Source organism: Triticum aestivum, chromosome 5A (genome assembly GCF_018294505.1).
Source record: "Triticum aestivum cultivar Chinese Spring chromosome 5A, IWGSC CS RefSeq v2.1, whole genome shotgun sequence".
NCBI classification, from domain to species: domain Eukaryota; kingdom Viridiplantae; phylum Streptophyta; class Magnoliopsida; order Poales; family Poaceae; genus Triticum; species Triticum aestivum.
The window spans coordinates 536,528,260-536,542,259 of NC_057806.1; the positions used below are offsets into that span (position 1 = coordinate 536,528,260).

A 14,000-nucleotide genomic window follows, 5' to 3' on the forward strand; every position below is an offset into this window, starting at 1 on the left:
ATTCACACATGTATTACGATTTTCGGATAACACAATTATAGCATGAACAATAGAAAATTATCATGAACAAGGAAATATAATAATAACCATTTTATTATTGCCTCTAGGGCATATTTCCAACAGTCTCCCACTTGCACTAGATTCAATAATCTAGTTACATTGTGATGAATCGAACACCCATAGAGTTCTAGTGTTGATCATGTTTTGCTCTAGGGAGAGGTTTAGTCAACAGATCTGCTACATTCAGGTCCGTTTGTACTTTACAAATATCTATGTCTCCATTTTGAACACTTTCACAAATGGAGTTGAAGCGACACTTGATATGCCTGGGCTCCTTGGCAAGGGCAATAGCTCCAGTGTTGTCACAGAAGAGAGTCATCGGGCACGATGCATTGGGAATGACTCCTAGGTCGGTAATGAACTCCTTCACCCAGATTGCTTCTTGTGCTGCCTCTGAGGCTGCCATGTACTCCGCTTCACATGTAGATCCCGCCACAACGCTTTGCTTGCAACTGCACCAGCTTACTGCCCCACCATTCAAAATATACATGTATCCGGTTTGTGACTTAGAGTCATCCAGATCTGTGTCGAAGCTAGCATCGACGTAACCCTTTACGATGAGCTCTTCGTCACCTCCATAAACGAGAAACATATCCTTAGTCCTCTTCAGGTACTTCAGGATATTCTTGACCGCTGTCTAGTGTTCCATGCCGGGATTACTTTGGTACCTTCCTACCAAACTTACGGCAAGGTTTACATCAGGTCTGGTACACAGCATGACATACATAATAGACCCTATGGCCGAGGCATAGGGGACGACACTCATCTTTTCTCTATCTTTTGCCGTGGTCGGGCATTGAGCCGTGCTCAATTGCACACCTTGCAATACAGGCAAGAACCCCTTCTTGGACTGATCCATATTGAACTTCTTCAATATCTTGTCAAGGTACGTACTTTGTGAAAGACCAATGAGGCGTCTCGATCTATCTCTATAGATTTTGATGCCTAATATATAAGCAGCTTCTCCAAGGTCCTTCATTGAAAAACACTTGTTCAAGTAGGCCTTTGTGCTTTCCAAGAATTATATATCATTTCCCATCAATAGTATGTCATCCACATAAAATATGAGAAATGCTACATAGCTCCCACTCAATTTCTTGTAAATGCAGGCTTCTCCATAAGTCGGCGTAAACCCAAACGCTTTGATCATCTCATCAAATCGAATGTTCCAACTCCGAGATACTTGCACCAGCCCATAGATTGAGCGTTGGAGCTTGCACACCTTGTTAGCATTCTTAGGATCGACAAAACCTTCCGGCTGCATCATATACAATTCTTCCTTAAGAAAGCCGTTAAGGAATGCCGTTTTGACGTCCATTTGCCATATCTCATAATCATAGAATGCGGCAATTGCTAACATGATTCGGACGGACTTCAGCTTCGCTACGGGTGAGAAAGTCTCATCGTAGTCAACCCCTTGAACTTGTCGATAACCCTTAGCGACGAGTCGAGCCTTGTAGATGGTCACATTACCATCTGCGTCTGCCTTCTTTTTAAAGATCCATTTATTTTCTATGGCTCGCCTATCATCGGGCAAGTCAGTCAAAGTCCATACTTCGTTTTCATACATGGATCCTATCTCAGATTTCATGGCTTCTAGCCATTTGTCGGAATCTGGGCCCGCCATCACTTCCTCATAGTTCGAAGGTTCACCGTTGCCTAACAACATGATTTCCAAGACAGTGTTGTCGTACCACTCTGGTGCAGAACGTGTCCTTGTGGACCTACGAAGTTCAGTAGCAACTTGATCTGAAGTTTCATGATCATCATCATTAACTTCCTCTCTAGTTGGTGCAGGCACCTCAGGAACATTTTCCTGAGTTGCGCCACTTTCCGGTTCAAGAGGTAATACTTCATCAAGTTCTACTTTCCTCCCACTTACTTCTTTCGAGAGAAACTCTTTCTCTAGAAAGGATCCATTCTTGGCAACAAAGATCTTGCCTTCGGATCTGAGGTAGAAGGTATACCCAATAGTTTCTTTAGGGTATCCTATGAAGACGCATTTTTTCGACTTGGGTTCGAGCTTTTCAGGTTGAAGTTTCTTGACATAAGCATCGCATCCCCAATTTTTTAGAAACAACAGCTTAGGTTTCTTCCCAAGCCATAATTCATACGGTGTCGTCTCAACGGATTTCGACGGAGCCCTATTTAAAGTGAATGCGCCAGTCTCTAAAGCATAGCCCCAAAATGACAGCGGTAGATCGGTAAGAGACATCATAGATCGCACCATATCCAATAGAGCGCGATTGTGATGCTCGGACACACCATTACGCTGAGGTGTTCTAGGCGGCGTGAGTTGTGAAACTATTCCACATTTCCTTAAGTGCGTGCCAAATTCGTGACTCAAGTATTCTCCCCCATGATCTGATCGCAAGAACTTGATTTTCCTGTCACGTTGATTCTCAACCTCACTCTGAAATTCCTTGAACTTTTCAAAGGTCTCGGACTTGTGTTTCATTAAGTAGACATACCCATATCTACTCAAGTCATCAGTGAGGGTGAGAACATAACGATAGCCACCTCGAGCCTCAACACTCATTGGACCGCACACATCAGTATGTATGATTTCCAATAAGTTGGTTGCTCGCTCCATTGTTCCTGAGAACGGGGTCTTGGTCATTTTACCCATGAGGCATGGTTCGCACGTGTCAAATGATTCGTAATCAAGAGACTCCAAAAGTCCATCTGCATGGAGCTTCTTCATGCGTTTGACACCTATGTGACCAAGGCGGCAGTGCCACAAGTATGTGGTACTATCATTATCAACCTTACATCTTTTGGTATTCACACTATGAATATGTGTAACGTTACGCTTGAGATTCATTAAGAATAAACCATTCACCAGCGGGGCATGACCATAAAACATATCTCTCATATAAATAGAACAACCATTATTCTCGGATTTAAATGAGTAGCCATCTCGAATTAAACGAGATGCTGATACAATGTTCATGCTCAAAGATGGCACTAAATAACAATTATTGAGGTTTAAAACTAATCATGTAGGTAAATGTAGAGGTAGCGTGCCGATGGCGATCACATCGACCTTGGAACCATTCCCGACGTGCATCGTCACCTCGTCCTTCGCCAGTCTCTGCTTATTCTGCAGCTCCTGCTTTGAGTTACAACTATGAGCAACCGCACCGGTATCAAATACCCAGGAGCTACTACGAGTACTGGTAAGGTACACATCAATTACATGTATATCACATATACCTTTAGTGTTGCTGGCCTTCTTGTTCGCTAAGTATTTGGGCCAGTTCCGCTTCCAGTGACCACTTCCCTTGCAATAAAAACACTCAGTCTCGGGCTTGGGTCCATTCTTTGGCTTCTTCCCGGCAGCTTGCTTACCGGGCGCGGCAACCCCCTTACCGTCCTTCTTGAAGTTCTTCTTACCCTTGTCTTTCTTAAACTTAGTGGTTTTATTCACCATCAACACTTGATGTTCCTTTTTGACTTCTACCTCTGCTGATTTCAGCATTGCAAATACTTCAGGAATGGTCTTTTCCATCCCCTGCATATTGAAGTTCATCACAAAGCTCTTGTAGCTCGGTGGAAGCGACTGAAGGATTCTGTCAATGACCGCGTCATCCGGGAGATTAACTCACAGCCGAGTCAAGCGGTTGTGCAACCGAGACATTTTGAGTATGTGCTCACTGACAGAACTATTTTTCTCCATCTTACAACTGAAGAACTTGTCGAAGACTTCATATCTCTCGACCTGGGCATGAGCTTGGAAAACCATTTTCAGCTCTTCGAACATCTCATATGCTCCGTGTTGCTCAAAACGCTTTTGGAGCCCCGGTTCTAAGATGTAAAGCATGCCGCACTGAACGAGGGAGTAATCATCAGCATGTGACTGCCAAGCGTTCATAACGTCTTGGTTCTCTGGGATGGGTGCGTCACCTAGCGGTGCTTCTAGGAAATAAACCTTCGTGGCAGCTATGAGGATGATCCTCAGGTTCCGGACCCAGTCCGTATAGTTGCTGCCATCATCTTTCAGCTTGGTTTTCTCTACGAACGCGTTGAAGTTGAGGGCAACATTAGCGTGGGCCATTTGATCTACAAGACATATTGTAAAGATTTTAGACTAAGTTCATGATAATTAAGTTCATCTAATCAAATTATTCAATGAACTCCCACTCAGATAGACATCCCTCCAGTCATCTAAGTGAAACATGATCCGAGTCAACTAGGCTGTGTCCGATCATCACGTGAGACGGACTAGTCAACATCGGTGAACATCTTCATGTTGATCGTATCTTCTATATGACTCATGCTCGACCTTTCGGTCTTCCATGTTCCGAGGCCATGTCTTTGCGTCGGTGGAGCTTGCTGAGGCACTGGAAGCATTTGCCTCTGAATCTGCTTAAGAAGGCGCTGCGGCCGGCCTTGGCAGTGAATGCGGGTTGCCGGTCCGAGCGGCGCCCCGGCCGCCCCTGCGGATGGACCGCAAGGTCTTCTCTTGCACGCCTACCCTTCTTGGAGGTGACCTCTGTCCATCCCTCCTGCGAGCCTGAAAGGGGAAGGTCGACTGCAGCGGGCGGAGCGACCACGATGGATTTAAGGCGGCTCGGCCCAAAAAGAGGGGACGCGCCCAGATCCGTCGGAGTAAGCCGCGGCCTCGAGCTAGATGACTCTCCCCGATGCAGGATACGCGGCGTGGAAGCCGGATCTGAGCCCACTAGGGTGGTGGCCGGTGAAGATGGCGAGGCAGGAGCGCGCGACGGACTGCCCGAAACTAAGGAACCGCTGGGGCGAGAGGCCGCCCCGTGCCCGCAAGGGGCGGGGCTCGAGGGACTGACCGGACGGGGGGCCATGAGTGCCGGATTTGTGGCCGCCGCGGCCGGAGTGGCCTGCGGCGCGGGGGAGGAGCGTGGCTACCTAGAGACTCTTGTTTGTCACGAAGAAATCAGAATAACCATGTACTGTTCTCTTTGAATTCAAATCAGCCGTGACCAGAAATAAGCTAGCTGAGGAAACAAGTAGTGAAAAGAATTTGTTGGCTTATTAACTTGGGGTAGGACCGATTTTCACATGAGTTTATTTTCACAGCATAACTCGAAAGACGTACTCAAGAGAACGTGCACGGTGAGCATGAACACGCACACATGACACACCGTGCTAACAGCAACATTACGGAAGAAGCCAAACTTTGCCGAAACCATAAAACGTGGAACGAATCTCCGACTCGACGGAGGGTGATGCACGTACGCACGAGTCATGCATTGTCGCCTCCATTAGCCATGGAGTCACTTCACTGGTCCTTGTAGAATCGGAGTTGCTGAACGAACTCATCGATGTACCTCTCATGGCAGGCAGTGTCCGCGACAACCTGCTGCCACTTCTTGGCATTGGCGGCGAAGACGCGTCCTGCTTGCTCGTCCACCACGACGGCCCGGACCGTGGACGCGACGCCTTGCCGGTCAAAAGACAGTCCATCCTCCCCGTTCCTCGGCACCAGCAGACCGACCTTCTTCCTCTCCATGAACTGAGCCCCCGTCTGTTGGTCTCCGAAGAAGGGCAGCATGACGAGGGGATGCCCATACTGGATCCCCTCGATGGCGGAGCCCGGCCCGCTGTGCGTGAGGAACGCGCCCACGGAGCCGTGCGCTAGCACCCTGGTCTGCGGAACCATCCCCATCGCCACGAGGCCGCGGCCCTTGATGCGCTCCTCGAAGCCCGGAGGAAGAACGTCTTGGTCGCCGACCTTCCTCAGAGCCCACAGGAACGGCGTACCGGCGAGCTCCAGGCCGATGGCCAGCTCGTGCACCAGCTCGGTGGTCAGCGGCGCTTCGGTTCCCAGCGCGACGTAGACGACGGATTTTGCCGGATGCCGGTCCAGCCATGACACGAGCTCGTCACCTTCATTATTCGAACTCGCCCTCAGAGGCGGCGGCGGCAGCAGGCCCATAGGGGCGAACGGCTTGCCCAGGACGCCCGGCAGCAGAGGCACGGCCTCGGGGTCGAACTCCACGCAGCACCGCTGGGCGACGATCTTGCAGCACTGGTAGGTTAGCACGAAGCGCTGGGGCACGGTCGCCCCTAGCTCTGGGTCCACCACCGTGGACACACGCGGCACGCCCCAGAGCGCGGTCGACGCGGCGGCGAAGGGGAGGAACATCACGGACGGCACGCCTCGGTCGGCGGCGGCGGCCGCTGCCAGGTAGTGGAGGTTGTCGAGGACGAGCCAATCTGGCTTCTTGCCCTCGTCGAGGAAGGCGGAGAATGGGCCGACGAGGCCGTCGGCGGCCTTGAGTAGAAGCTCGGCCAGGTTGCCGGGACTGGGCGGGAGGTCGGAGGTGGCCTCGGCTCCCTCCGGGAGGCCGTCCACGCGGGGCAGCGGCAGGGCGACGAAGTGGACGCCGACGACCGGCCGGAGCCGGCTGAGGTTGCGCGGCGTGGAGACGAAGGAGACGCGGTGGCCGCGCGCCACCAGGCGCTCTGCAAGCTCCAGCAAGGGGATCATGTGCCCGAACGCGAGCCACGGGAAGATGACGATGTGCATGGGCGAGGACGAGGAGCGGGCATCGGCGTTGGCGTCCATGGTCGTAGCTAGCAGTATCGCTCCAGGTGGCGGTGGATCGGCGTGTGAATGTGATGCCTCTGGCCTCGATGGAGTGTATATATAGTGAGTGAGCCGAGAGCTGTTGATCTTGGCCTGGGTCTGGGTGGCGTGGAGCGGCGTGCACCACGCATGGCACCTACCAAAACGCGACGTGAATCGATCAATCCATCCATACTTCGTCCCCGCTAACATGGACCTGGATCGACACACCCACCATACTACAATGTAGTACTCGCTCCGTTCCTAAATACTCCTTCCGTTCGGAAATACTTGCCGAAAAAATAGATGTATCTAGACATATTTTAATTTTAGATACATTCATTTTTGTTCACTTCTATAACAAGTATTTCCGGACAGATGGAATATGTACGTAGACGTCTTGGCAGTTTAATTTAGAAACAGAAATATTGTCAAATTGGAGTTTTTACTACCAGAGCTTGTTCTCCTTCCGCTCGGCTATGGTGGTGGTTGGGAGCTGATTGCTTCGACAGCTTGTGAAATGGCCCGCAAACCTTTTTTTACTGGAGCCGGCCCATCTCAAAAGTTGTCAGAATTTGTATTCTTATATTTCAATCTATTCTTTATTTAAACCTCTCTATTTCATCGGATTGGGAGTGGGACCACCCACGTGATTTGACCAGCTGGACCCACCCATGTGATTTCAGCCACGCCTGCCACTCCCCTCACTTTACAAATACGCACCAATGTTTTAAATAATGGGCTATGGCATTTAGCGGTGACCCTTAAAAACAGCTATAGCGGGGCTATAGCGGCAAATTGTACATGAAATCATTTAGCGGCAACACCCTCAAACAGCTATAGCGAAGCTATAGCGGGGCTATAGCCGGCTATTTAAAACTTGATACGCACACACGAACTACAGAAGTACATGCTTCGTTTCTTTTCAAAGGATCAACCCCTCTCACTTTAAATTGATTTGAAATCTTTTAAAACTCATTTTTTATTTTTAAAAACATATATTTCATATATTCCAAACTCACAAAAAAAAGTGAAACCAATTATTTCAGATGGGTAAAAGAAATACAATTTCAATTTCTTTAAAAAGGTGATTTCAGCTATTAAAATTTCATATTTTTCAAAGAAGATTGAAATTGAATATTCCAAAAGTGGCGGAAACAATTTCAATCTATATTTAAAAATCTATTTCAATACGTATCTCATAGAAATAACAAGATACATATATTAGAAATAGCAAAATAACAAGATACATATATTAGAAATAGCAATTTCATACATTTCATATTTTTAAAAAGTGAAACTTACTATTTCAAAAGAGTGGCATAAACAATTTTATTTTCTTACAATGTGATTTCAGTTAATTTCACTGCCAATGCCATATTTCACAACGATTGAAACTCATTATCTCAATCATCAAAGAACTGATTTCAATCCTTTCAAAAACAAATTTCACTACCACATTTTTACAAAAGACTGTAAATTCATATTTCACAGACTATCAATTTCGCATATGTGCACACTATTGTGTACAATTTTAGATCACAAAACCAAATGACACAAAAGTTGATTCATTCATCAACTTCTCAATTATATCAATTGATTTCACTAGATCCCACAATTCCAAACTCACAAAAAAAGAAGTGAAACTGATTATTTCAGATCGGTAAAAAAAATACAATTGCAATTTCTTTAAAAGGTGATTTCAGCTATTAAAATTTCATATTTTTCAAAAAAGATTCAGATTGAATATTCCAAAAGTGGCGGAAAAAATTTCAATTCATATTTGAAAATCTATTTCAATATATATCTCATTGAAATAACATGTTGCGGATATTAGAAACGGCTATTTCATATATTTCATATTTCAAAAAGTGAAACTTAGTATTTCAAAAGAGTGGCATAAACAATTTCATTTTTTACAGTGTGATTTCAGTTATTCCAATGCCAATGCCATATTTCAAAACGAGTGAAACTCATTATCTCAATCATCAAAGAACTGTTTCAATCCTTTCAAAAAACAAATTTCACTACCACATTTTTACAAAAGACTGTAAATTCATATTTCACAGACTATCAATTTCACATATGTGCACACTATTCTATACAATTTCAGATCACAAAACAAAATGACACACACATCGATGCATTTATCAACTTCTCAATTATATCAATTGGTTTCACTCGATCCCACAATTCATAAATCATGTCGTTCAAAATATGTTTCAATGTATTTCACACACATTCCACAACAATAACCGATGCTCTCTGTCACAAACATACAAACATCCGAAATTGAAGGACCAGGGGAGGCCATTCATCTGGTAAAGATGCAAGGGATGTTCAAATCATGCAAAATAAAACGGAAATCATTAAGTACAGATGGAGACAGGTTAGGGGAGATGGGCTTCATTACTCACCAGATCCGGTTACGGTCAATCTTGGAGTCGCCGGATCCAGCAACGCCCGTGCGCGGTGACCCATTGTGGTGGGTGGCCGTCGTGGTGGAACCTTGCTGGAGCAGCTCTCCCCAACGCCCACCGCGGTCCAGCGTGATTCGGCGCCGCTCCTCGCCGGCCTCGTGGTACAGCCGTGCCGCCGCCGGTCTTGTCTGTGCCCCCTCGTGGCTCCATCTCGTATTGCATCTGTATATGTCTCGTATCCCGAATCGGAGGTGGAAAAAAAAAATCTTATGGGTTCCACCAGCACGGATCTAGATGGTGGATTTCCCACCGGTAGATACTGGTTCCTGGTTCCACCAGCACGGTTCGTGTAATGGCCTTAGTGTGTTTTTTCAACCGGGCACTACACCACTACCCCTTTCCATTAATTTCTCAACAGGAATAATCCATCCTTTCCGTTTCTAAATATAAGCCTTTTAGAGATTTCAATATGAACTACATGCGAAGCAAAATGAGGGAATCTACACTCTAAAATACATCTATATACATCCGTATGTAATCGATATAGAAATCTCTAAAAAGACTTATATTTAGGAATGGAAGGAGTACAGGTAGATGGCCCTTGTACACATTGATGAGTTCGAGCTTGATGATCCTCCTCGTCATCTGACGAGACTGACAAATTGATGATCTCTTGCTCAACTTTGATCCTGGTGACTGCTTGTGGTGGGTGTGGCTTCCTTCTCTTCTTCCCTGGTTCTTTCCAGTGCTTCGCGCTCTATGTCCTCGAGCCATGCGACCTACCGTAGTCTCATTCCTCTTCACAAGGGATGAAACCCGAATTGGTAGATGTAGGCGACCAAGTTATGAGTACAAAATTTCCATGCAAATCTGGAATTAACATGTGCATATCCAAACTAATCTGGGAATTAAATAAATTACTCTATTGAATAACAACCGTCTTTGCAATAATTGATTTATAACGAAGGTATAATTCAGGCAACTGACAGCCAGCAGAAATAACTGATCTATAACGAAGGACATGGCGTGAAGTTAGCATTCAAATCCATAACTATTCAGCTCAAACAAAAGTGCGTACATGCTTCGCAAGACGCAGGTGAAGCCAAATCCAAGAGGAATCGCTGCTGCTGCACTTAAGTGCATTTGAGTTTTCGATATGTGGCCAATCCTCAAATGCTCCAAGATGAACGGGCAAAATATTAAATTTATGGTATAACTGAGGATGTTTAGCAAGCATAGATTTAGAATCTTAATCACAGGAATTTCATTACTTCAAGGGAATATCCATTAAGACTGACAGTACAAACATGAAGTTAATGAGAACAAGCATGCGTTAAAATGCCATTAGACAAAGCATGTATAGCATATGATGTTAAAAGATCCAGCAATCAACAAACAAACCTAAAAGAAATAAACAGAAACCGTGGAGTCAAGGAGAAAACTATAAGGATGGAGCATCTGAACTGCTGCCTAAGATAAGGGGAAAACTTACAGCTTAGGATTTCCTATTTGACTGTTCTATGTATCCCCAGCTAAGGGGCGTCCAACCACCAGGCAGAAAAAGCTTTGTCTATTCTTTTGTACAGTGAGCATCCGTCCCATGCCGCGTACACTGATTGTAACCAACACTGCCAAGAAATGCCCTTATCTCTTGTGCACTACTGTTGCTCGCCTGCAGCAGGCGCTCGTCCTCTTCGTATATAAGGTAGGGAGCTTCACCTCTCCTCCTCGAGAGCAACTTTGATGCACCTCTCAGAACATGAGATTCCCAACCTTGAACGTCAATTTTGATCAGAACCACTCGCTCTGCATCTGGAATGACTTCATCCAATGGGATTGTAGCAACCTCGACAGCAACTTCTTCATTAGATTTGAATGCTAACTTCGCACCAGTTGCAGATATAGCACTGTTGTCGAGTCGTCCGATCACCTACATTGCCAAAATACTCACAGTAAGCTGTTGAGATATAATAATAATAATAATATTATTATTATTATCTATAAGAGAAAGCAATCTGAGGTTTTCACAAGAAGTGACGCAAGTCAGACTAATTTGCAAATGGGGTGTTTGCACTTTATATGGAAGTGGCAATGAATTCACTAATGGTTCGACATGACAGTTTGAAATATTATCAGCATGAACCAGAAGTGCATCAGGCAAATCAGGAAGTTATAACTTTAGCCAGAATGAGTTCTGCTGTAGTCTGTAACTGTTAAGGAGTATTAGTATTGGTCTAGGTCTCCTTACATATTCATAGTAGTCCAACTTTCCTTACTTTGTACTCCAAGTACCATGTAATATATATTCGCTCCTTGGCCTATTGAAAGTTGCTCCTCTAACAGTAACTAGCTAGGGAAGGGTAAGTATTTGGCCGGTTTCCATTATCAGTTGGTCAGCTCTTTTTTGTACTAATGAAGAGCCAGAGCTTCTGTTGGTTGCTCGAAAAAAGGCACTCCACAACATGGAATACATTGGATCCTAAATGTCGGTTATGCTACCCATCATTGGTTTAGTGAGTCCAGTAACTCAACCTTTAATAGATATATATGGAAGTTTTAACAACACAAGATAAAAAAGAAGTCCTGTAACACAAAGGTTAAGCTGATGCTTTAATAATAAACCAGTAGCATGCAACTGGAAAAAATTTCATGTAAACCCTGCTCCACCAGTGACAAGGATAAATTTCCCGATTTAATATTTAGTTTAAAGAACAAGGCATTTTCTATTTCTAAATGTTCCATTTAGAAAGTATAGCACTGCCAGACCATGGATAATCCCAAATCCAATGGTAAGGGAAAAGAAAAAATTCAGACACATATGTTTGCGGACGAGCATCACAGCCTTAGGAACTTCCTCTAATAGAACATACCCAAAAAGGATAATTATGGCAAATAATAATAAAATCTAAGTAAATTGGGAAATCATTTAAGCCTAAGTGAGGCAAACGATCAAGTGCCCATCTAATACGGGGTGAATGATCAAATTCCCGGTGATGCAAGAGTGCAACAGTTCTCGAAACATTTGTATGGGTGGTCTTGTCCTAAGTAATTAGGATGGTGAGGCAAACTAGCACAATCTGAGTTTACCACAATACTTCATCCAGCTCCCCGAGGTACATCTCGATCAATAAACATCTGGTTAGTACTGCTTAGTACTGCAATCCAAAATGCGATAGTTGATAAACTTTTAAACGGAGCAATCTGAAGCAGGAAAGATACCTTATGCATTGTGATGTTCCCAACCCGGTCAGATGCTGCAGCATGATACACCACCACCTGGTCCTGCACCCGGTTCAGGTACACCCCGTCGCAGATCCGCTGCAGGTTCTCGAATACCGGCTCGAATGCCACCACCCGGAACCCCATCACTGCCGCCGCGAAGGCCGCCATCCCAACATTGGCCCCGACGTCCACCACCACCCCGCCGCCGGAGCCCCTCCCCACCTCCCCCGCGAGCAGTTCCTGGATTGTCTGGGAGATGTCGGGCTTGCGGAAGCGCTTGCCCTTGAGGAGGCGGGCGATGTTCCGGTGCGGGCGGTCGGGGAGGGACCCCAGGTCGGCGAGGGAGTAGAGGAAGGGGCGGGGCACGCCCTCCACGAGGCTGGCCAAGACCGGGGAGGCCTGCGGCGAGGCGTAGCAGTCGAAGGGGCGGAGCCGGGCCGGGAGGTGGGGTGAGGCGGCAGTGGCGGGGGCGAAGGTGAGATCTGGGGCTCTGGAGAGGACGAAGACGAGGAGGATGAGAACCGGGACGAGCAAGAGGAGGGTCCTGGGAGTGGAGGAGGACGCCGCGGCGGAGGCATGCCGGCGCCAGGAGGCGGCGAGCGGCGCCGGCATTGGCCGAGAGGGTTCCGGGGTTTGGGCTGCCGCCGATGGGAAGCGGTGGCGTGAAGAGCAGGCGCAGCGGCTGTAAAATAAGAGCAATGCTACACTCACGTAGAAATCTATTACGGGGTTCACGGACTAGCTCGCGTGGGCGATTGGGATTAGACACGAGGGGAGGTTGGGCCTCACGGGAAAATATCAGATGATATCATGTTTATGATACGAGCTTCTGGTCCTTTGGATTTTAGATCCAACGGCTCCTAAGAAATTTTGAAAGGCTGTCCTACTTGTTTGTAATTTTTAGACTTTAAAAGGTCTTCTTCGTAAAATGTTGAAAGCCTTCCGGGCCGTTGGATCTCAGATCCAATGACTCCTAGGAGCTCGTATCATGAGAGCATCTAAGGCTTCGTATCACCTGATACTTTCTTTGGGCCTCACTCCCAATGAAAATTAGGGGGCTGAGAGATTAGTTAGAAGAAAATTAAGTAAAAGTCCGTAATGGGTTCAGGTGTGTAGGATTATTTGGTAAAATAAAGGGAGCGAAAATGCTACATCGATAAGCTTATTACAGGATATTCACGAACCTTCCAACCAACTAGTACTTTGCTCCCCTCCCCTCCTCGATTTTCAGGAATGGGGCCGTCTCTCCTCTTTTAGTCCAATCACAGATTGCCACTTCAAGTTTACCTCGTAAAAGGCCCGTAATACTTCATTGATGTAGCATTGCTCATAAAGGGAGTAACGAGCGAGGCTCGCCTCACGATTTTTGGTCTTTAACAAAAGGCTAGCCTCACGCTAGGAACATATATACTCTTTCAAAGAAATGAAGAAAAAGACCACGTAACCCCACATGAATAGTAATTAAAATTTATTGTATAAAATAAAAATTCTTGAAATTTTGAAGTATCAAATTTGGTTGATCATTCTACTCAAGCTTGAAGTTCGTGAAATATTGACACATGTGGTATTCTAGCGGAATTTTTTTTGAGACCTCACTATTCATCAAATACTTGTTTTTTAATGTACCTTCGATTTTGTCATTTTTGTCTAGAATATCACATATGTCATTTCTTTGTGAAAGTTTATACTTGCGTATACCAATTTACTCTATATGTTAAAAAAGACTAGCAAACAAGCTCGTAACGATCAAA

The 14,000-nt window shown here is 45.8% G+C and overlaps 2 protein-coding genes across 2 annotated transcripts; both read right to left on the reverse strand.

The window, feature by feature from the left end:
* Positions 1-5,049: 5,049 nt before the first annotated feature.
* Positions 5,050-6,671, reverse strand: LOC123104576 (UDP-glycosyltransferase 91B1). Its single transcript, XM_044526449.1, has one exon. The coding sequence runs from the start codon at positions 6,605-6,607 to the stop codon at positions 5,318-5,320; it is 1,290 nt and encodes a 429-aa protein (XP_044382384.1). The 5' UTR covers positions 6,608-6,671; the 3' UTR covers positions 5,050-5,317.
* A 3,685-nt stretch (positions 6,672-10,356) lies between these two features.
* LOC123104577 (uncharacterized) lies at positions 10,357-12,976 on the reverse strand. The gene is made up of 2 exons (XM_044526451.1): positions 12,247-12,976; positions 10,357-10,957 (listed from the first exon to the last, which is right to left on the reverse strand). Exons 1-2 carry the CDS (start codon positions 12,859-12,861, stop codon positions 10,598-10,600), a joined length of 975 nt encoding a protein of 324 aa, XP_044382386.1. The 5' UTR covers positions 12,862-12,976; the 3' UTR covers positions 10,357-10,597.
* Positions 12,977-14,000: the final 1,024 nt, after the last annotated feature.